This window comes from Penicillium taxi, assembly GCF_028828555.1.
Source record: "Penicillium taxi strain IBT 34144 chromosome Unknown utg000002l_segment0_segment0, whole genome shotgun sequence".
Lineage (NCBI taxonomy): Eukaryota > Fungi > Ascomycota > Eurotiomycetes > Eurotiales > Aspergillaceae > Penicillium > Penicillium taxi.
In genome coordinates, this window is record NW_026643204.1 from 3,679,518 (window position 1) to 3,699,390 (window position 19,873).

At 45.2% G+C, this 19,873-nt stretch overlaps 9 protein-coding genes across 9 annotated transcripts; 4 read left to right on the forward strand and 5 right to left on the reverse strand.

Annotated features, from left to right (window-relative positions):
- Positions 1-927: 927 nt before the first annotated feature.
- On the forward strand, positions 928-1,714 carry N7495_003294 (uncharacterized protein; the record flags this gene model as incomplete). Its single annotated transcript, XM_057205963.1, has 2 exons — positions 928-1,071; positions 1,124-1,714. The coding sequence occupies 2 exons, from the start codon at positions 928-930 to the stop codon at positions 1,712-1,714; spliced, it is 735 nt and encodes a 244-aa protein (XP_057066570.1).
- A 48-nt stretch (positions 1,715-1,762) lies between these two features.
- On the reverse strand, positions 1,763-2,569 carry N7495_003295 (Ser/Thr protein phosphatase superfamily; the record flags this gene model as incomplete). The annotated part of the gene is made up of 1 exon (XM_057205964.1): positions 1,763-2,569. One exon carries the CDS (start codon positions 2,567-2,569, stop codon positions 1,763-1,765), a length of 807 nt encoding a protein of 268 aa, XP_057066571.1.
- A 236-nt stretch (positions 2,570-2,805) lies between these two features.
- On the forward strand, positions 2,806-3,531 carry N7495_003296 (uncharacterized protein; the record flags this gene model as incomplete). Its single annotated transcript, XM_057205965.1, has 3 exons — positions 2,806-2,958; positions 3,017-3,175; positions 3,232-3,531. The coding sequence occupies 3 exons, from the start codon at positions 2,806-2,808 to the stop codon at positions 3,529-3,531; spliced, it is 612 nt and encodes a 203-aa protein (XP_057066572.1).
- Positions 3,532-7,643: 4,112 nt separating this feature from the next.
- Positions 7,644-8,531, forward strand: N7495_003297 (uncharacterized protein; the record flags this gene model as incomplete). The annotated part of the gene is made up of 1 exon (XM_057205966.1): positions 7,644-8,531. The coding sequence occupies one exon, from the start codon at positions 7,644-7,646 to the stop codon at positions 8,529-8,531; it is 888 nt and encodes a 295-aa protein (XP_057066573.1).
- Positions 8,532-8,768: 237 nt separating this feature from the next.
- On the reverse strand, positions 8,769-9,283 carry N7495_003298 (SCP2 sterol-binding domain-containing protein; the record flags this gene model as incomplete). The annotated part of the gene is made up of 3 exons (XM_057205967.1): positions 8,769-8,932; positions 9,005-9,214; positions 9,268-9,283. The coding sequence occupies 3 exons, from the start codon at positions 9,281-9,283 to the stop codon at positions 8,769-8,771; spliced, it is 390 nt and encodes a 129-aa protein (XP_057066574.1).
- Positions 9,284-10,144: 861 nt separating this feature from the next.
- N7495_003299 (SDR family NAD(P)-dependent oxidoreductase) lies at positions 10,145-11,261 on the reverse strand (the record flags this gene model as incomplete). The annotated part of the gene is made up of 5 exons (XM_057205968.1): positions 10,145-10,213; positions 10,275-10,411; positions 10,461-10,939; positions 10,995-11,110; positions 11,166-11,261. The coding sequence occupies 5 exons, from the start codon at positions 11,259-11,261 to the stop codon at positions 10,145-10,147; spliced, it is 897 nt and encodes a 298-aa protein (XP_057066575.1).
- Positions 11,262-12,039: 778 nt separating this feature from the next.
- On the reverse strand, positions 12,040-13,781 carry N7495_003300 (uncharacterized protein; the record flags this gene model as incomplete). The annotated part of the gene is made up of 3 exons (XM_057205969.1): positions 12,040-13,310; positions 13,352-13,628; positions 13,680-13,781. The coding sequence occupies 3 exons, from the start codon at positions 13,779-13,781 to the stop codon at positions 12,040-12,042; spliced, it is 1,650 nt and encodes a 549-aa protein (XP_057066576.1).
- A 729-nt stretch (positions 13,782-14,510) lies between these two features.
- N7495_003301 (glycosyltransferase) lies at positions 14,511-16,057 on the forward strand (the record flags this gene model as incomplete). The annotated part of the gene is made up of 3 exons (XM_057205970.1): positions 14,511-15,031; positions 15,104-15,727; positions 15,787-16,057. 3 exons carry the CDS (start codon positions 14,511-14,513, stop codon positions 16,055-16,057), a joined length of 1,416 nt encoding a protein of 471 aa, XP_057066577.1.
- A 127-nt stretch (positions 16,058-16,184) lies between these two features.
- On the reverse strand, positions 16,185-19,294 carry N7495_003302 (transcription factor domain-containing protein; the record flags this gene model as incomplete). Its single annotated transcript, XM_057205971.1, has 8 exons — positions 16,185-17,079; positions 17,142-17,297; positions 17,350-17,562; positions 17,609-17,741; positions 17,796-18,004; positions 18,054-18,986; positions 19,073-19,155; positions 19,208-19,294. 8 exons carry the CDS (start codon positions 19,292-19,294, stop codon positions 16,185-16,187), a joined length of 2,709 nt encoding a protein of 902 aa, XP_057066578.1.
- Between the last annotated feature and the right edge of the window lie 579 nt (positions 19,295-19,873).

The window sequence follows — 19,873 nt, forward strand, 5'->3', positions numbered from 1 at the left end:
TCATTTGTCATCTTTTCTATAACCGCCAAGATGATAAGTAGGCAAATATTGGTGATAGAAAGAGCAGCGTCCAAATACTGCTCCCACTTCATGTCTTTTAATATAGCTTAGGAGTCGTGCTAGTAAAGCTGGAAGCAACATGACCTCCATTATTTGATTGAAAACGACAGGAATAAACATGGTGAAAAAGATGAAGAAGAGTCATGAAACTCAGAATTCACAGAACATCAATAAATATTTGGTATTACTTTGGGGCTCCCAGGAAGTTTCGGATTCGAAGGTGGAGGATACCGCGCTATCAGTAAAGTCAGAAAAACCAGAGGGGGTGAGAAGCCCCATGCGCGAGTCAGATACCATGACATCATTTGCCTTTTGCTCTCCGAGCGTCCAGTCAAAAGCAGTACTGTAATTTACGGGGACTTACCGAAAATTACATAGAGGAATGTAAGGCCAGCGGAAAGATATCCTAATAAGAATTAGTGCGCTTGAGGTGGGGCCTTGGGAAATAAAGAGAGAGATTGGAGGTAAAACTGATGAATATCAGTGTAAAAGCTTGTTCTTGGGTAGATCGTCTCAGAAAATTTGGGCAACTGATGCGCCATGTGGGTCTGTATCCTCCGCTTATCGCGTATACCTTATGCCGATTGTTGACACTGACAAGATCGCCTTTGGGGTCGTAGATTTACGCTTCTAGTCAAGACCAACACTCATTTGGCACAAGAGTAACGTAATTTGCCGGAAGAATATATCTGCCGGATCCGTGTGGCGGCGATGACCTAAGCATTCTGAATAACTAACTAACTTATACCGAGACCGGTTATCTTCTTGCCCCTGAGCTGAATTCCTTTTTCTTTGCTTCCTCTTGCTGCACCCGCGACACCGTTCAAAATTTTATTATCATGTTTGAGATGCTACATATCTTTCACTATGTCTGACGCTCACACGCAAGCTCAAACGCTGGACGAAAGCCTTGTCGCAACGATCTCTAGTATATTTACCTCTGCTGGTGTTCCGAACATCCTTTGGGGCAACTATTTACTGACTGTATATGGCGTTCCCACTATTGTTGACGTACGTGATTTTTTTATTTCGTCCAAATGAAATGTTTTTGACCTAATTATAGGGTGTGGCATTTGTTGTACCCGACGAATCGACGAAGATTGCCCTGACCTCGATTCGGAAAGCTGGTTTTGCCGCTTGTCCACAAGGCCTATGTTGCCCTGTTTTAGATGGATGTCGGGGAAACCTCCCCTTTGAACATTTGCACATTGATGACGAACTTGTAATCTCAGTATACCGGAAGTCCGATGTGCTGTGGGAACTATCTTTTTCCGAAGGGAGCCTCGACATTTTGAATGCATCAGACAAACGGCTTCCATCAGCGGTACCCGGCCGTGGCCGAGGACGCTTCCCACCTGAATTTGGCTCTGTACAGATTCCTCACCCTGTTCGATACTGTGAGGCTGTAATCATGTTGCTCTGTCGAGATAATGGCACCAGATCTGCAAATTACTGGATGGCAATTCTGACATATATTCTGGAATATGTGGACGAAACAGTTTTGTTTGATGAGAACAGCCTGGGCGAAGCCTATAAATTATTCTATCGTGCACTCAAAGAAGGAGATTTCTCAAGGATGTATCTCCTTCTAGATGATCTCCGCAGTGAATTGACTGTAGAGCGCCTTCAGGTGCACAGAATCGAGAATTACTAATCTTTCCTTTAAAGTCATGCTTTTTTCATAGTATCCTCTCTCGGCGGCTCATATTTCAACGATTTTGGCAGTGTCGAACCCCTCTGTCTGAGAAAAATAGTATCCTCTTTGGTTTGAAACCACCCTTTTCCCGGTCTCTGCGTCTCGGAAGTCACAGTTGAAATGGGTATGACCAAAAGCCCATATCTTGACAACCTCCTGTTTCCAGCAGGATTCGCCTGACAGATCAGACATAAAACCAGAGGAGATTTTGCTATGTCTATGCTTCGGATCGACGACGTTTTCGCTGATTAGGGGACAATAATGGGTGAGCACAACGATTTTGCGACTAGGTTCCAAGCGCGAAATAGACTTTACTTCACGATTGAGCCATTCAAGGTCAGTTTGGTGTGCTTCTTGGTGTGCTTCAACTGACCAATCACTAATATGATAGAAGTCGTTCAAGCCATAACTGACGCCTTCCATCTGCGTTTGGGCTATTTGGGAAAATAGGGTGCAGCCGAGGATGCTCAGTGTCGGTGAAAGGTCATAGCGTGTCTGATCGAGGAAAACAAACTGGCCCGACGTTTCGCCTCGTTTGAAAGACTCGTTGAGTTGGGACTCAAATATTTTCACACGTAACTTTGTTTGAGCCCAATTGCTGTGATATGGTTCGTGATTGCCAAGAACAAGGAATACGATGCGGAAGGCTTCTATTTGCTTGCGAATAAAATGAAAGAAGCCCTCGTCCTTGACGTAGCCAATGTCGCCGATCAATGCCAGATATGGCGCTCGGGGTTTGACTTGGAAAATATCGTATGCAGCTGGGGATTCCAGGTGGAGGTCAGAAATCATTTGGAATTGCGTCTCAGCCATCAGCGGTTACATGCAACACCGATTGTTTCGAAGTTTGTGAGGTTACCTAAAGATGCGGGGTCTCCAGCGCTAAATATGTCTTGGTTGGCGCCCTAGTCATGTGACATTCAATGAGACGGATTTACAAAAACCAGGCAAACAACAGCATTCAGAAAGATAACCAAGAACATTCTCTCTAGGCACAAATCATTTCCAAAAAATAGTTCTTTCTTTCATTTAGAGTTCCAATAACTACAATGTCTAGCGGGCTGTCCTTTGCTGAGTTGGAGGCAGCTGCCGGGGCTGTCATTGAAATCCTCAAAACTATACCGGAATTCTCGAACTCCCGAATCGTTGTCATCGGGGGCTTAGGTCTCTGGAAATACATTCGCAATTACCGCACAACTGATGTTCATTCTCAAGAGCTAATCATGGACTTTGAGTAGCCGCTGACAGCATTACTAATAGGACGTCGACTTCCTCATAACTGTCCAGGGCGCTCCCAAAGCAGTCAAAGATAAACTGCTTGCTTTGCCATCATCTCCATTCCAACAAAGAGCTCAGCTATTCTACTACAAAAGCTCCAATGGCAAATTAATTCAAATAGATATCACTCCTGATTGGCAGGTGAGGCCGTTGGTAGCATTATTTTTCAACAGTATGATATCAATGATAGCCTACAGTCACCCTATGTCCCCTCCGCAGCGATACCCATATCGACTGTCCGACCGAATGCACTGCCGTATATCTCGGAGCTAGATCTACTCATCTTCAAGATCAACAGCTGCGGATTACGACCCACGCCAGGGAAAAAGTTGCGTGATGCAACTGACGCCTTGGAACTTCTGGAAGATCTTAGTTCCAAGGGGCCCATTGTACTTTCAGTGTCTCAGAAGAATGTTATACTTCAATGTTTGGATGACGTGGCTCGAACGTCTGGGAGAGATAAAGCCTGGTGGATTGCGAAGCTGGCTCTGAATTAGCTCCACCTCTTTAATTTTTCAGACTAGAGATGTGGAAGCTTAGCCGAGTGTTCATCACTGATTTTCATCGCTTTATGTTAGACTTTGTGTCTTTGGAACCACGACGAACTAACAGGCCAAGTGGACATTCGCTGAAGAATAAGCCAGAGTAATACTAAAGTCATGGCGATTTGCTTTCGTGGAAGTTTCGTTTCCCTAATACCTGTCCATCCTTAGAGCGATTGCCATTGCAGGATTTCCAACTGCATTGCACCCCCCAGGGCATCATCATCACTAGTTGATGAAGCTAAGTGAATATCGTATAACCCAGCACCGTCATTTCTCAGTGCCATTCATTTTAGAGCACGTACTGTTCAAACGAGCTTGGGTGTGAGGTCAGTATAGACAAACACTCCATCGCGGAAAGCAAACGAGATCATTTGAGCAATCGGGCAATATGCTAGTTGGTAATCGCCGTGCATGAAAAATTCGGTTATAATCATGAGCATCAGCATTTAATTCGTAGCACATGAAGCTGCGGGCTAGGAGTCCTCTTACCCATCACCACCCTCTGGTCGAATTCGCAGGTCCTTACAACCTCCACCTCGAGCTTTTCAGACTTTCCCGCCTTGCCTTCGATAGTCGCTGAACGAGCCAAAAGGACTTAAAAACAGTTAACACATAATCATCAAGGGCCTGAAAGCTTTACTGACTATCAATATCTACTTGAGAGACGAGGGAATCAATGTAGCCTTCGTCATTATCGATACCAGATAACGTCAATATTCCCCGCACAGCCTGGGCTAGGAAGCCCCGCGTATTCTCATCCATAGCCTGCGAAGAATGAGACAAGGTCGAGGATATGCCTTGCTTCCTTAGGGGTTTGAGCTGGCTATCTTTTTTGTTGTCGCTGTCGAGACTTCATTCCACAAGCAAAATGGACAGTAGCCAGGGCGAGTGATGGTATGGCGATAAACCACATCAAAATCCCGAGCACACTGCGTTTTCAGATCTTGCACAAAGAGGAGTATTTCTTCAAAGGACTGCTCTTTCGTGCAAGACATGGCCGTTGCGATTCTAGCAGTTTCCGGCATTAACAAAGCTTGAGTGCGTGTAGAAATATCGTTTCCATGAATCGAAAAGTCTTCTTTCCCCCTGCTGAGAATCCTTTGATCCCGCCTTTCCCGCACCCAACGCTTCTGATACTCCTTGAGTTCGGATAGGCGGATTCTGAGCAGAGATTTTTTATAGTTCAATCTCTCCAAAGCTATCAGACTTTTGTCATTGCCATATTTCAGAAGATGTCCAACTCGGTCTTTGATCTCCTTCAACTCGGGCTTCTCCAAAAGACTTTGCTCGATTTCAGCAGGTAATTTGCCTGGTAGGCCTGGCTCATAGTACCTGTCAAAACCTTGGAAATACTCAATATGGTCCGACCCCCCTTCTGCATCCGGATCCTCATCCAAAACTGCGGCAACTGTGTTGATTGAAGAGCAATGTAAGACATAATCCTTGGCATAGGTTCCTGGTCCTTTGTGTCCGTAGATCTGAGATACCAAGGCCGAGCCATACTTTCCTGCATATGAGTTAGAAGATCACACCTTTTGAATCAGGCTATCGTATGCCTCTGACTCACCTTCAATCACTCTCCCGAGGCTCTTGCGAATGTTATGGACAGTTGGTCTTTTGGTGTACCCCGCGGCAGTGAGAATCACACGTAAACACTCACAAAATACAGTTTTTGTGAGGGGTACATCTTTTGGACCATCAGCTGTGACATGTCTGAGGACGGGTTTCTCTAGATAATCCTCATTCCAGCGTAAAGGAATTGGTCCATTTGAAAGGTCGAATTGAGCTAGGTCCTCCACAGACTCAATGCCAAATAGAGCACCATGGTTGAGCGCTAGCGCTAGTAGAATGTAGCCGGCTGCGAATTGCGGCTTCCTCGAATCCCGGATCCCAATTCCAAAGCTAGAGGAACGATTAGTGCGTGAAACTTTGAATTGAGATCTCTTCAACTTTGACTTCCATCGCTGACTTACACTGTATACTTTGGATTTCGATTATTTTTCAACCAAATTTGATTCACCTTCCATTCCACTTTCCAGGGAGCCGTGGAAGATGGGAACAAAACCAGCTCGATATCCTGTAGTAAAGGTCAGCAAGAGAACCATGCCTTTTTGAGGTATCCTCACCTTGTAACGAAGGCCTCTTTCTTTTTTGTCCTTATGATCTGGAATAAAAGCTCCGATCCTTGCTCCAGTGAATAGAAACAACTGAAGAGTAAGCAAGATTGTGACTTTTAGTAAACCAGGTATGAATCGAGGATGGTCTGTCTGCCATAAGGAGGATATTGTTCGACAAAAGTCTTTCTTGGTAAAGCTTAGGCTTGGTGACTTGACATCTTCAATTAGCTTCTCGTCTATTGTCAATGTTTTCTTGATCCACTGTGTGTGAATGCAATAAAATTAGTCTCTGTTACCATGTCCAACCCAGCGGCAGATATTGTCTCACATTAATGATTTCACTTCGATCTTCTTCTACAATGGTGATGCCCACTGTTTCTTCGAAGCCACCAAAAAGTCTCTCGGCACAATTAACGACACTCGACATCACCGGGAGTCCATTCTCACTCTTTCGGCCATTTGTTTTGTGGATGTACCAGCGAATAAATTCTTTCATGTCGGTGTGGTCTGGGGTTGCACAATCCGGACCCAATTTGTAGCCCTTGAGGCCATACTTATCAGCGAATCTAAATGCAGATGAATAACTCATTCGGCGAGAATTTTGAATAAAGAATTCACGTCAACTCACTCCATCCATAGATCAAAGCCTGTCGAGTAAATTCCCTTGGTTGTTGGCAATCTTTTTTTTTTTTTCCTGATGGAATCTTCTTTCGCATGAGCGCCAAAGACATAGCCGTCGTCTATCCGTCGTCGCTGGCCTTGCTCTTTGGCTCTTTGATTGACCTCAGCAAAAGAGAAATTCTTAGGCATAATTATCGAAGCGGATCCAGCATTCGGCGAAGGGCAGAATATTGTAAGAAAGCTGGGTGACTGGAGGTGGTCCGCGGGACTTGGGGTCGTATTTATATCCCATTATCTTCAGATGACTGAATCTTTTCTCTTCCGCTGCCTAGTACAAACCACTACGACATGTTTTAGATTTACTTCATGGTGTTCTAAAATAAGAAGAGGAGATAGGAGATTCAGCACCACATGAAGCACAGACGGTGCGGAAATTGAGGACCATCAAAATGTTGATGGGTCAGTTATCAGTATGGGGAACCTAAGCTTCTTTGGGGATAGACTGGCAGTAGACTGGGTGTTCAATAAATGCCCCTTAGTAATCAGCGGCTACTGGTGTCAGTGAGCAGCCAATCATGATCACTGAGCGTCGATGTTGTATCACGTGATCATGGTGAGCAAGCTCAGTGAGCCTGAGCCCGGACTGAAATTTACTCACTGAGCCTGAGTCTGAGCGCCCTCACAAAAGCGGCGGCAACCCAAATAGGAAATCCCCACCCGTCAAAGAAAATCCAGTACGTAGAGCTACCTATGTATGGTTGGTCCAGGGTACAACATTACTGTAGGAAAGTCAAAAATTACCGTAAAAATCAATTTATGTAATAGTAGAAACATTGATTGGAAGAATAGAAAGAAATATCTAGTTGAGGGGTCATCCCGAAGTAGGTGTAGGCGTGAGTGGCACTTCTCTCCATCCTTGCACAGATATCTAGTCTACGGGTGATTACCCATATAGGTAATGCCTTGCTTTACCGACAGTGCCTAGGTCGGGTACTGTGCTACTACAAGATGACCGCATGTCTCTCCCAAGTCATTGGTCAAAGAAGTCTCAAGTTTCTGATAAAGAGCCTTTTTCCCTTTTCAAATCTTTTGTTTCTATAGGACAATGATACAACAAGTTCAATGATCTTCGCAGTCTCAGATCTGGATCATTTAACCTGGAAGGTGCATTCACGGAATATACTGCTTGCAGTGTAGTATAGTTATATTAGTCTTCAGTTGCCTGCAATAGAAAATATCAACACTCAAACAATTCCCACTTCCAAGAAACGGTATCGTTGAAACCGAGTCTATATTTTCCGAAAAAGTAAAAGCCAACTATCTAAGATGCCGAGGCAATGGCATCATATCAGGGCTCAGATATCGCTGCTCTTGGAAGGTTCTTACCGTCCAGAGAGTGAGTCCCGAAGCTCACGATTGATTTCACTCGCAGCCCACACATGGACTGTCCCCGAGCCAGACCCAGAAGAATCTTCACTACTGCGCCAATCGAATTCTCACAGCAGCGTGGAAACTGAACTTAGATACGGATATCGACAAGTTGACGGGGCACGGCGACGGAGATGGATGGAAGACCCTCTTGAGCCTGGCTGCGAGATTCCACATTGTTCATTAACCTTCGAATATCTCGAAATGGAGTATGGTGCCGAGATTGAGCGCCACCGTGGCACCGACAGAGGATTTCGTGACCAGCGAGTCGAACTAGGACTCCCAAACGGATTCGGCGCTGCAAATTCTTCATTTCGATATTTCGAAATCAACGATAAAGACGTTAAGTGCTATGGCCACACAGGGTCGGGAATTATTGTTCTTGATAACATCAGACGACACGATGCAGAAGGCACAGTCCATATATCTGAAATCAGTCTTGCCGCATACAAAAGGGACTTCCTCATCCGAACACTGAGGTATGTTTTTTTTACCGATGTGGTGAACCATAACACATACAGGTTTATCAGGGAGACAATTTATCCACAAAATGGTCTTGTATGGCCACATGACGAGGAAGATTTCGAGGCCAATTGTAGGTTTTATTGGAATCGCGGTACGCCTGAATATGATGCCTTGTTAGGTACGCGTATCGGCAGATTAGTATCTTACATCGTCTTGGGTGGATTTCCCCGAGGTACCCGTCGGATCTCAAGAATATGGACATGGCCATCTGTAGGATGCTACTCAAGCCATATGCGATTTGACATTGAAGACATCAATTGATAACTTCAGATGCTGATGTTGACAGTTTGTACTTGTTTTAGTTATGTAACTCTTTTTGTGCTTTTTGGAAAATAGTTATGTTGTTGACTTAAGCCTCAACTTCAAGGTGTGCCTTATGATTCTCGCTCAAAATGATATTCAAAAATTAATAACCATATAGTAGAAATTGTGGAGTGAAGCAACGATGTAAAGAAGTATTCGTCGGAATATTCCATGGTATAAAATCGCATCCAGTATCTAGAGCTTGGCCTTTCCTTGAGCCTTCTTGAGGATAGGCTCCATCTTTGTGGCTTTCATGATGTTACCCTTGATCTTGAGCTTGCCTCCCATAAACAGGCGCTGGGCATTGGCCTTGCCGGATACAAGCTTCTCGAAATCTTCATCTGAAAGGGAAAGGGTGACTTAATAATGCAGAACAAATCAGTAAATTTCAAGTCATCACATATTGTCAAGTTTCATAGTGTCGGATTTACCATCGGGCTTGGTGTTGGCGGGGGCAGCACCATGTCCAACTTCGCCATTTTTTTTCAGGTCGAGGTACCAGGCCGACTCTTCACCCGAGCTGTTCTTGATATTGAAGGAAACGATGGCCTTCGCGCCTTCGATCGCAGATTTGCGCTCGGCATCATCGGATTGGAGGGTTTGTTGGATCACGTCGAACGCGGCCGATGAAGGGTGGGAGTCTAGGAATAGGAAATCAGCGATGTAGTGAGAAGAAGATATTGAAAGTAGCTACCTTTCTTGAAAGACATATTGAAAAGGTTGATGTAAAGTGAAAGAGGGAAGAAGTGGGAGGCGATGAAATACCCTGATCGGCATGTGAAATAATGAACTGATTAGGCCGAGGCTGCTTCATGCGACCGCCCAACAATTCAACACTTGCACTTAACTTGCCATAGTATCTCACACTCTACATTTACATCCACACATTATCCGACAATCGGCTTTTTCTCCTCCATTGATCATTTATCTCACTCTATGTCTACGTCCACCCGTTATCCGACAATCGGCTTTTCCTCCATTGATCACTTATCTCTTACCCCACGATCGTAAACTCCGCATGAGCTTCAATACAGATGACATATCCGGACTTGGTCACGGATAACTCGGTATACTACAATAATTATATGCGCAATAATACTGCCCCTTCAGAGAGTCTGCTTGCTCGCTGCTCCTTAGTATAATTGCCAGCCCAGCATATTGGGGTAGTCGCCGCATGATCCGGCTCGTTCCCCAATCAATAGCAAGCAAGGGTGTGTCGCAATAGTGGACCCCAAGCATCAGTGTCGAAAAAACAAACAATACTTCACTATTGTCTCATTCTAGCTCTCGTCACTAGTTGTTGACATATAGCTGTTGGCTAGTCTTGGTATAGCTACGCAACCTGACATCTGAGACATGGGCTGTGTTCTTGCGATGTACTCTATCGATATCGAGGTGAATATGTCCTACAAACTGCTGATTCGCTTGGTAGATCCCACTTGGGGAAAAAGATGGATGAACAAGCTTAATCTCATTTTTATTCAAGTACGGAACTTGAAGTATAAGAAGTAAAATACTTCTGTCTAAATGGAAAGGTCAAAGATATGTATCTCCAGATCAATATAATTTCATCACTCCTGTCCATTTGCCAATAAAATCCGGCCTCCATCCACACAAAGTGAGATACCATCAACATACGACTATCGCCAGGATATTAGTTACTTTCGTATCGGAAATAGGGTCACGGGGAAGATCTCTTACTCCTGCCTTGCTGACCAAGTACAGCACTGTGCCTGCAATATCCTCCGATGCACCTGCTCTCCTGGCGGGAACTTTATCGAATAGCGTACTAAACATGTTGCCCTCTGCACCAATAGGGTTCATATTACTCGGAACAACTAAACGATATTAGTCCTGTTGATTGCTGAGAAGAAGGCTGTAACTCACATCCAGGGTTGATTCCAACCACTCTAACATAAAACCGATTGTACTTAGCCGCCAGCAATCGCACAAGATGATCAGTAGCTGCCTTGCTTGTCGCATAGCTTGTCAAGTCAATATTTGTTGCGTTATGCATACTAGCACAAGAACTCGTCACCACAATAACCCCTCTACCTTCATCACGACCCTTACCACCGCCGATTGTGGGCTTCTCAGCAGCCGCAGCGAGTAGAGGTAGGAATGAAACACTGAGGAAGTAGTGCGCAGTCGTGTTAATTTTGAAGGTGTCTGACCAGTCCTCTGCTCGTACAGACCACATAGAAGCTTGTAGCTCTTCCAATGAAGCTGCGAGGACATTGCATGCTTTTGGAGGGTCGCGGCGAATGCCAGCATTGGAGATGAGTATGTCAAGTGTCTTTTCTTTCGAAGATATCATCTGAGAGAGTTCCTGTATAGACTCTTTCGATGATAGATCGCAGGGGAATCTTCAATGTTCTTGTATTAGCTTGCAGATTGTGCTATATCAATGATGGGACCTACCCTTCAGCACTTCCTCCAGTCTCGCGTCCTAGATCGTTCAACTCTGCAACAGTGTCGGCGATCGGATCACTTGGCAAAGACAAGATATAAACTTTCGCTCCATTTTCGACCAAACCCTTCAATTTTACTCTCTATCAGTTTTCATAACCATTTTAAAGGTCTATTTCGTACCTTGGAAATCATGAGCCCGATGCCACTACTCCCGCCGGTGACCACTGCAACACGACCCTTGACATTAAACAAATCTAAAGCAGCGAGAGATGCCATAGTGTACACAGAATTAAAATCGAAACGCCTTCATTCACTTGGAGTTGTAGTAGACTACTTGTGTATTATATGGTATCGGAGGAATCGGAATGCGGGGAAGTATAAGATTTGGGCTGTCGGGCCAGCCGAAGCCCGAAGATAACGGCTCTTCAACCCTTTTCTTTTCTTGTAAACAGGCTCAAAGATTCCAAGATGAGAGGGTAAATCTTCTTAACCTAATACTGTTCATGTTGGAAGGGGACCGATAAAAGAAGTCTCCGAATTCGCATAGAGGTTTAGGGAAACCTAAGCCAAGACGTAGCAGATAGAATCCCTGGGAGCAGCCCTGTACCTGGGCAGTGTTCCAAGGTTATGTGACAGCAGTCGTTGGTGGCAGTTCTTACATCGGTAATGGTTTAACAGCACGGTAGCAGGATTTAGCCATGGACAACCGTAAATATACAAACTATCCATTACCGTCGTTCAGGTTGGCCTACCTAATATACCTAGCTGTACGTAGGTTCTGAAGAGTGAGATTATTATGTATCATCTATAAATTCTAGATCAATTTCAGTCAGCCAATTGCAATATTCTCAAGTGATGTCCCACGTCGTATGTTCGTACTGCATGCTAATTATTCTTCTTAAACCTACCTCGCCAAAATCCAGATTCAGTGGTTTTCCCTTTACTCTGGTGTTAGAAATGCCTTATGAGCTAGAGAAATAGTAGCTTGTAAATAACTCTGGAACCTAGTGTGAAGGGTAATATATTCAAATTGAAATCTATAAATGTACTTATTTTACTCCTTATAGTGCTCTTTTGTCCGCATATCTGCCAAGCTTAAGCACTCACTCGTGACGGCATCGTCTCTAGGGACCAATCGAACATTAAAGTCCCTCGGGATCGCGACAAGCGCCGTCTTGAACTGATTATACTCGACGTAATCAGTGTTTGGCGGCTGATCTTCGCTAGCAACAATCTTATACGAGGCAAGCAGACGGATGAGGGCACTGTAAAGGAGTCTGGAGGCGATGAATTGGCCAGAGCAGGAGCGTGATCCAGAGCCGAAACTCAAGTGAGGCAGGCCATTGACTTTTCTCTCTAATGGTGGGTCGATTGACTCGAGCCATCTTTCTGGGTCAAATTTTCCTCCATCAGGTCCGAAGTGGTCCACGTCTAAAAATGGATTGTTAGATTGGTGCATGAGCGGATTGAGGAGTAGGCTTGTCGACTTACCGTGATTGCCTGCTTGGGCGTTGATCAAGATCATTGTCTTGGGTGGAATTATGGCGCCGTTCCAGTTTACTTCTGTTACTGTTTTCCGGGGAAGACTCATTGAGCTGACTGTGTAGTATCTTCCTGCTTCTTTTATGATCGCGTTGACGTATGGAACCTTTTCTTCGTTGATGCAGCTCGTCCAAGCATCGCGGATATCGGGGTAGTGTCGCTTGATATCCTCGTATGCCCGATCTTGCCAGATCTGTCCCTCTGGTGTAGAAAGGGAGCCGATGGCAGAAGTTAATGTACCAGGGATGGTTTCAAAGCCACCAGATACCAATGAAAGACATATTGAGGAGACCTCCACACCGCTCAGCTTTGTCTCTTCGTCTTTGAGGATAGCAGCAGAAATGCAGGGCTTATCAGTACCCTTTTTGATCATGTCGCGGACTTTGTCGAGCAAGAGATTTAGATAAGCATCGCGACGATCGCGGAGCTCCTTCGACCGGGCAGTCTTTTCGTTATTGGGCATATACCGCAGGATGGGAATATAGTCCTGAAGATTCTCCGAAGCACTCCGTAGAAGTGAAATTGCTGAGCCGACGTGGAGAATCTCGCGCAAGAGGTCGTCATACACGGCATCCATGCGAATACCGTAGCAAAGAGTGAGAGTGGTATTCAGAGCGAATCGCTGAATATATGGTCGCACATTCAACTCAACAGTACCGTTCTTACTATCACGGTAGAGATCGCGGATAATGCAGAAGCTCTCCAAGTCAAACATTGGGTGGTAATTGCGTAAAGCAGGTCTTCCCAAGGCTGTTCCAGCGGCCTTGCGCTTCTTTTGCACGACTCATCCCAAGGCGAGGAACCAATGGTAAAGCCCTGAGTACTGCTCACAACTCCGTGGAAGGTGTACAACTTGGGACGGTCGATGGTGGCGTTTTGATGACCCAAAAGCATTTTGCAACAGTCGTCAAAAGAGTTGACTACAACAGCTCGGGTGTTACCCAGCTTGATTTGGAAGACGGAGTAGCCATACTGTCGCCACCACTTTTCGCAGACAGTTGCATGGTCCTCGCCGAGTTTGAGAAGGTGGCCAAAGATTGGAACTGCGCCTGGGATCTCAGGTAGACCTTTTATATGCGGAACATCTGTTGCAAGTGTCCACTAGGAACTGTTTAGTATGGATTCCCGTCTCTCTTTCGGCCGGAGACTTACGCGATAAAGCAAGAAGATAGTCAATGGGATCAAAGCCCAGTAATAAGCCCGGGGTATTAAACCAAATTGAGCTAAGTAGTCTTCCAACTTAAGATCAATCATTGTGTCGGCAGTATCTAGAAATGATAGATTAAAAATGAAGGTTGGACAGCATAAGATTAAATAGTATAAGCTTCAACTATAAGATAAGGTCCGACTATCAACCCCGCGCTACCCGTACACATTCTACTTTCTGACTGTCGGACTGTCCGATCATACTTTTCTCTACTAATTATCACTCGATAAGGTCTGATTACTACGATAAGGGTTTTATTAATGTATTCCATGTCACTTTTTATCCCATCGCGTATGCCGCTAAGGCGGAGTGGACGAACCTGTTGCACGTCGCCAGCCGCGACATGTTTGTGATGGACTTCACCCTACAGATTCATCCCTACGTAATGGTATGATTTCGCTCAATAATGAGACAATTGAATGTAAAGTAACACATCAACATAGTCCCAACAAGCAATTGGTTGCACCGATATCCGGGGCCGACAAAATAACCTCAAAATCCAACCGGTAAGGCGTATATCAGGACGAAATATCTGCAAAGGTCTGAAAGAAAGGCCTCGAGAATAATGGTTTAAATTACTGTTGCATCATGTTGTGACATCAAATACGTGACTTGGGGGAGTACAACCGCTTGAAGAGGAACCAGCAATAGTAAATACATACAATGTTCGAGTAACCCATTTCTAAGTAGCATCTAGAGTAAGCTATTATTGACTACTTAAATTGAATGTTCGTATCAATCTGAATATCGGCAGCTTTTGCTTTATTCTAAACCTCATGCAAAACATCTTATTCCTCACCAACAGCGAACTCGGCCAGTGCAATGTGGCCTTCGCAGTTGCAGAAGAGTTCCTACGTCGGGGTAAATTTCGTGTACATTTTGCTTCGTTCAGTCCACTTGCTGAGCGAGTAGATAGATTGAGTGAGCGAGTCAGTGATGCGCAGCGGGTGACATTCCATCAGATATGGGGACCGTCTATGACTGACCTTGCCGTTCGTACTAATGTCGGCCTTCTGCATCACAGGCCAGGTATTCAGGGTGCTATGCAGGGCTTTCAAAAGGTTAGGAAAGCTATGTCGAGCTGGACACCGTCCGAATATGGAAAGGCTTTTCAGAGCTGTTTGGACATCTTGGAAAGTGTTTGTCCGGCTGTGGTTGTTGTCGATCCGATTCTACATGTCGGTTTAGATGCGTGTTACACTATCAACGTGAGACTGGTGGTCTTATGGCCTGTACCGCTGAAGGATGTGGTAATAATGAGCCAGCCAAATGGCGGACTATTTTGGAAGTATCCAATGTGAGTTTTACGCGGACATGTTGGCACTATATGGATGATAATGATCGAAACCAACTGATGATTCACTATAAGAACCGGATCAGGATATCCTTTCCCACTTCCGTGGACTTTGATTCTTTCAAATATCTATTTGGCCTTCTGCGCTGCCTTTGCTTTGATGTTTTCAAAGTCATCACCAGACAAGAAGTCATCAGCCGCACATGAACATACATCTCGAACTCCTTTTCCTCTCCAGAATGCCTACCAAAAGAACTCATTGAATCTGACTCCGGCATTCAGGGAAATGGACTTTCCATTTTTCATTCCAGACAATGTGATTAGTTGTGGTCCGATTATTCGAGAATGTGAACCTCTTTCAGAGTCCGATCCGGAATTAGATGCATGGCTTAAGTGGCCAACAGTGCTCATCAGCCTCGGGTCACACGTCAAGCCGGAAGAGAAGGTTGCTATTGAGATGGCGAAAGGGATACAAATCATATTAGAAAAGCATTGCCCGAATATACAAATCTTATGGAAGCTAAGATACGATTGGGAGGGTTCTGAGGAATTCAAGAAGGTTTTGGGCCCTGCAATCACAGCTGGATCGGTGAGGGTCGTGTCTTGGATCGAATCCGATATCATGTCCGTTCTTGAAACTGGGCAAGTTGTCACCTATGTGCATCATGGAGGTGCTAACTCATACTTTGAAGCGTGCAAGTGAGTTGATTCGAGCTTTCGATTAATGTCACAGCGACTAACTTGATTTATCTCTCTAGAGTCGGCATCCCTCAGGTTGTTCTACCACAGTGGTTGGACACCTATGATTGCGCCACACGGGTGGAATGGCTTGGGATTGGTGTCCAGGGGAGCAGAAAAGCTGCACCTGATATTGATGCGATAGAGTTCTCAAATGCTGTGTTGCGAGTACTTCATGATGATCGTATTTGCACTAGGTCACTTGCTATTAAAAATCTGTGTCAATACACTGAGGGTCGTGTGGTGGCGCATGACCATATTGCAGAATATGCTTTAAAAAATTTCAACTGAATAAAACATTCAGCACTTGAAATTTTGCCTCAAAAGGAGTCAGAGAGAATCCAAAGATAGTACTCGTACCTAGATCTGAAATCCAAACCGAATTATGTGGCTACTATCATCAACCGTGTAGGGTAGTCTAACCAATAGGCCCTAATCCCGAATTTCCATTCGGTGATCCCCACCATCCGTCAATGTCTCCAAGGTCCGGAAATTCACTCAAGTTATTTGGGAATTGGGCTACGGAGATGGAGTCCAGCTTTCCAATATCTGTACTTTCAGCTCCGATGCGAGCGTTCAGATCCTCCGTCCCAATCAAATCGAGATCGATCTGTTGAGACGGCAAATAAAATGGCTCTGATGGGAAAGAAAATTGATCTTGCTGAATAGGACGAGCAGGCTGAGAGTAATCATGAGTGGATGATGCAGGCATCGAGAAATTGGCAAGTGATAGGTGGGAATTATGCTCGCCAGTGCGAGACTTCTTGTTTAGTGAATCAGGTAGCTGGTTATGGCGGCCTGGTCTCAATTTAAAGGGCTTTGATGAGTTTGATGACACATTGTTACTGGTAAGGTGTCGTTTGGAAGCAGTCCCTGTTCGACGCATGTCGGCTTGCCAGCGCCGCTGAAGAGTGACAAGGTAATCACGTGTCCGTTTCGCATTCTCAAATGACTGGCCTAGTTCATCGAGTGCGCGGAAACAGAGATTGAGATATGCCACCATCTCGGCGTTGCGAGGGTGGGGACTGTTGATTTCTCCAGGTCTGGTGGGTACGAGCGGGGAGCTAGATACCGTGACGAATAGCAGCATCAGTGCTGCGCTGAAAATTATGGCGACTACCTGGTTATTCATTCGACGGAATGTGTAGTGTTTTTCATATATGTGCAGTAGGCGTGCGACGGCTATAGCGGACTCGATGCACATACGGCGTGCGTGGTGGTAGCCGGGTCCCTGACGAGGACTACGTGGTTGGATGTAGCTCTTGGAGACCCATGGCCGATGTAGGAAAATAACAATCTGGTGATATTGCATACTGGAGATTTGTCAGTTCAAGTAATGTAATTGGATACATCAATAGACTATTAGTTTTCTTACTGTAATATTAACAGATGGGGTAGTTTTGGTGTTGTATCGTCATCTAGATCAATGTCAAGATTTGACGGGAGGCTGGCCTTCCAGGTAAATAAATCTTCTGTCACATGGAAGCAGAGTCTTTGAAGGTCATGCCTGGAGATTTCTGAGCATCCGTATCTAGGTCGGGTCAGATGTATTCAGGAGTTCGAGTAAATGAACACGGACTCACAAGATGTGTCCGACGGGAGAAATCATTTCCCACAAAACCATAAACTGAATACTGATGAGTTCTGTTGGATTACTCAGCTCTTTGCTGGGAGTTTGAAGGCCATAGGGACGCCACGTTCCCTCCAGCTCAACTCCTACGGTGGAAGCGGGCTTCCGAGCGGTGATGTCTCCAGCATTTATGCGGAAAGGGCGACCTAAATAAAAGCCCCAGAAGCTACAAACATTAGACAAGAAAAAACAATAAAAGGGCTTTGGCTTACTGGTCTGCGACATAGCTTCCCCAAAAGGCTGCCCGTCGGACGTTAGCCTCGTGTGGACTTATGTCTCCTTGCTTGACGTAGGGCGTCATGTCAAGATGCAAGCCAAGGTCAAAGGCAAGACGCATCGACATTCCTTTCAAAATATGTTAGGATTTGATCCAATTTCTGTGAATCTCAGCTCACTTACCGCTATAAAGCCAGCCCCGAGCATCGCGGCTTGATGCACCCTCGTGGTAGCTAAGAAGCGCAAGAGCCTGAACCGTTGCAACACATGGTGAATCAAGTTCAATCTCCAATAGAGCCTTGGCTCTATCTGCGAAAAACTCAGCTAATGATTTTGGAAATGTAATGAAAGTGGGATGGTATCTCGCTTCGAAGGCGCTCCCAATCGCACACCTGCAACAAATCAGTGTCTGAAGTACGGCAAGACCCGATTCAATCATACATAGCATTGGTCAAAACCTCAGAGTAGAATGGCGTATCATCATATTCATTCCGCCACTTAGATCGGGCAGAGATAAACATTTCTTTGTCCACCACGTACATGCTGGGATTTTGCCAAGTGAAGTATAGCTCGACAAGATGATCCTCCAAAGGTTGATCAACCGTTTGGCCGACCCGAAGGTGATTTAATATATCTTGACCATCATGTCTCACGGTACGCGCATCTGGCCGCTGTCGCTGCTGTATTGCAGACACATCTACTAGATTAAGATTAGAGGTGGCACCGTAGAATCGTAAATGACCGTCTCCTGCGATCTTTAAACTTCCAATTCGATTCGAAAGTTGTTCAATCACATCGCTTTCAGCCTCGTTTTCCTCTTCACTTTCAGAGTCATAATCCCGGTTAATTTGTATTTGATCTTGAATAGCTTCGGACTGCTGAGACATGTCCTCACTTAACAGAAAGCCATCTGGTTTCAGTCCTGTTCTGGGCGGCATTCCGGTACCGTCATCAATATTTGCGTAGATAGTGTCCATACCTTCTGCTGTCGGAAGTGTGAAACCCCAATGGACAAAGCTTGTGTTACCGGGCGCGCCTTGAGTAATACCGAATGGATCTGCTGAAGACAATGGCTGAGCACCTCCTGAATTAGATGAGCTAGGGGTCGATGAGTCAAAGAGCAGCGGTATTTGGAAAGGAGATGTTCCAGAACTATTGGCCGATTTGGTCCCTGATGCTCCCTGTTCGTCGTTTCCGACGGTTTTGGTGTTTTTCATGACTTGACGTGAGATCTGTAGTGTATCCAGGACCCTGTTCAAGCCAGCTTCATCTTCAGGATTCATTAAAGGTGGTGAAAGTCCTTGATCATAGATAAACTGGCATAATTGATCGATCCGAGCGGAAAACAGCTCTGTCGCAGCTCGAAGAGACACCCTAGAGTCAGAGTTAGCTAACTGTGATCCACTCCATATCGGGAGACTAGACGTATCGAAGTATAAAAATATTTCTGCATGACATACTTCCGTTTATCATCTCCGTGCTGATACTTGCAATCTCTGCCCTTGCGTTGGCAATTCTGACAATATGGCGTTGATCCGTCACACTTTGAGCCGTAATGTTAGATATACCCATCTTACTGCAAAAATGCCACATACCCGAATCTTGCTTTCTCGACATGGCACACAGGCCGTGGTGACATGTTTCCGCGGGACCTTTTGGTACTTCTCAGGGTCCGGCGACATAGCTGGGGTGTGGTTTCTCGCAATTTGCGTCGGAACTTGGACTTTATAGCAATTACCGCTCGGGTTCACAAAAAAAAAAAATTCGACCAGTCGCCGTCTTTAGCTCGGCTGCGTTTTCAATAGCATAGAATAGTATCATCGTCTAAGATGTTTGCAAAAGGTCAGGAATCCATTCAAGAGAATTTGAAACAAAACATTCCGGGGGAGTGCGGGGGCGGGGAGGCTCCACCACGGAACACGTGATTCAAATGGGGGGAAATACATGCTAAAAATGGCAACAAGAAGTTGTGATATCTACAGTATTAGAATATTCTAGATAAGATATTGGTAGAGAATCTGGTGGCTGTCACCGTATCGGGAGTATAGATCAGAGGCTGTGAATTTTGATCTTCTTGAAAAGAGATGAACACAGGTTCCAATTCTCGTCCTACCAATAGCTTCAGGTCCTCTGAGTGGATACGAGGATAACATCGAGCACGAGAACGACCACGCAAATTTTAGGGTGAGAGAAACGTGATGATGGAGTACGCCACTGACTATATTGGACTAACACTTTTTTTTAACTTACCTTGGTTATCA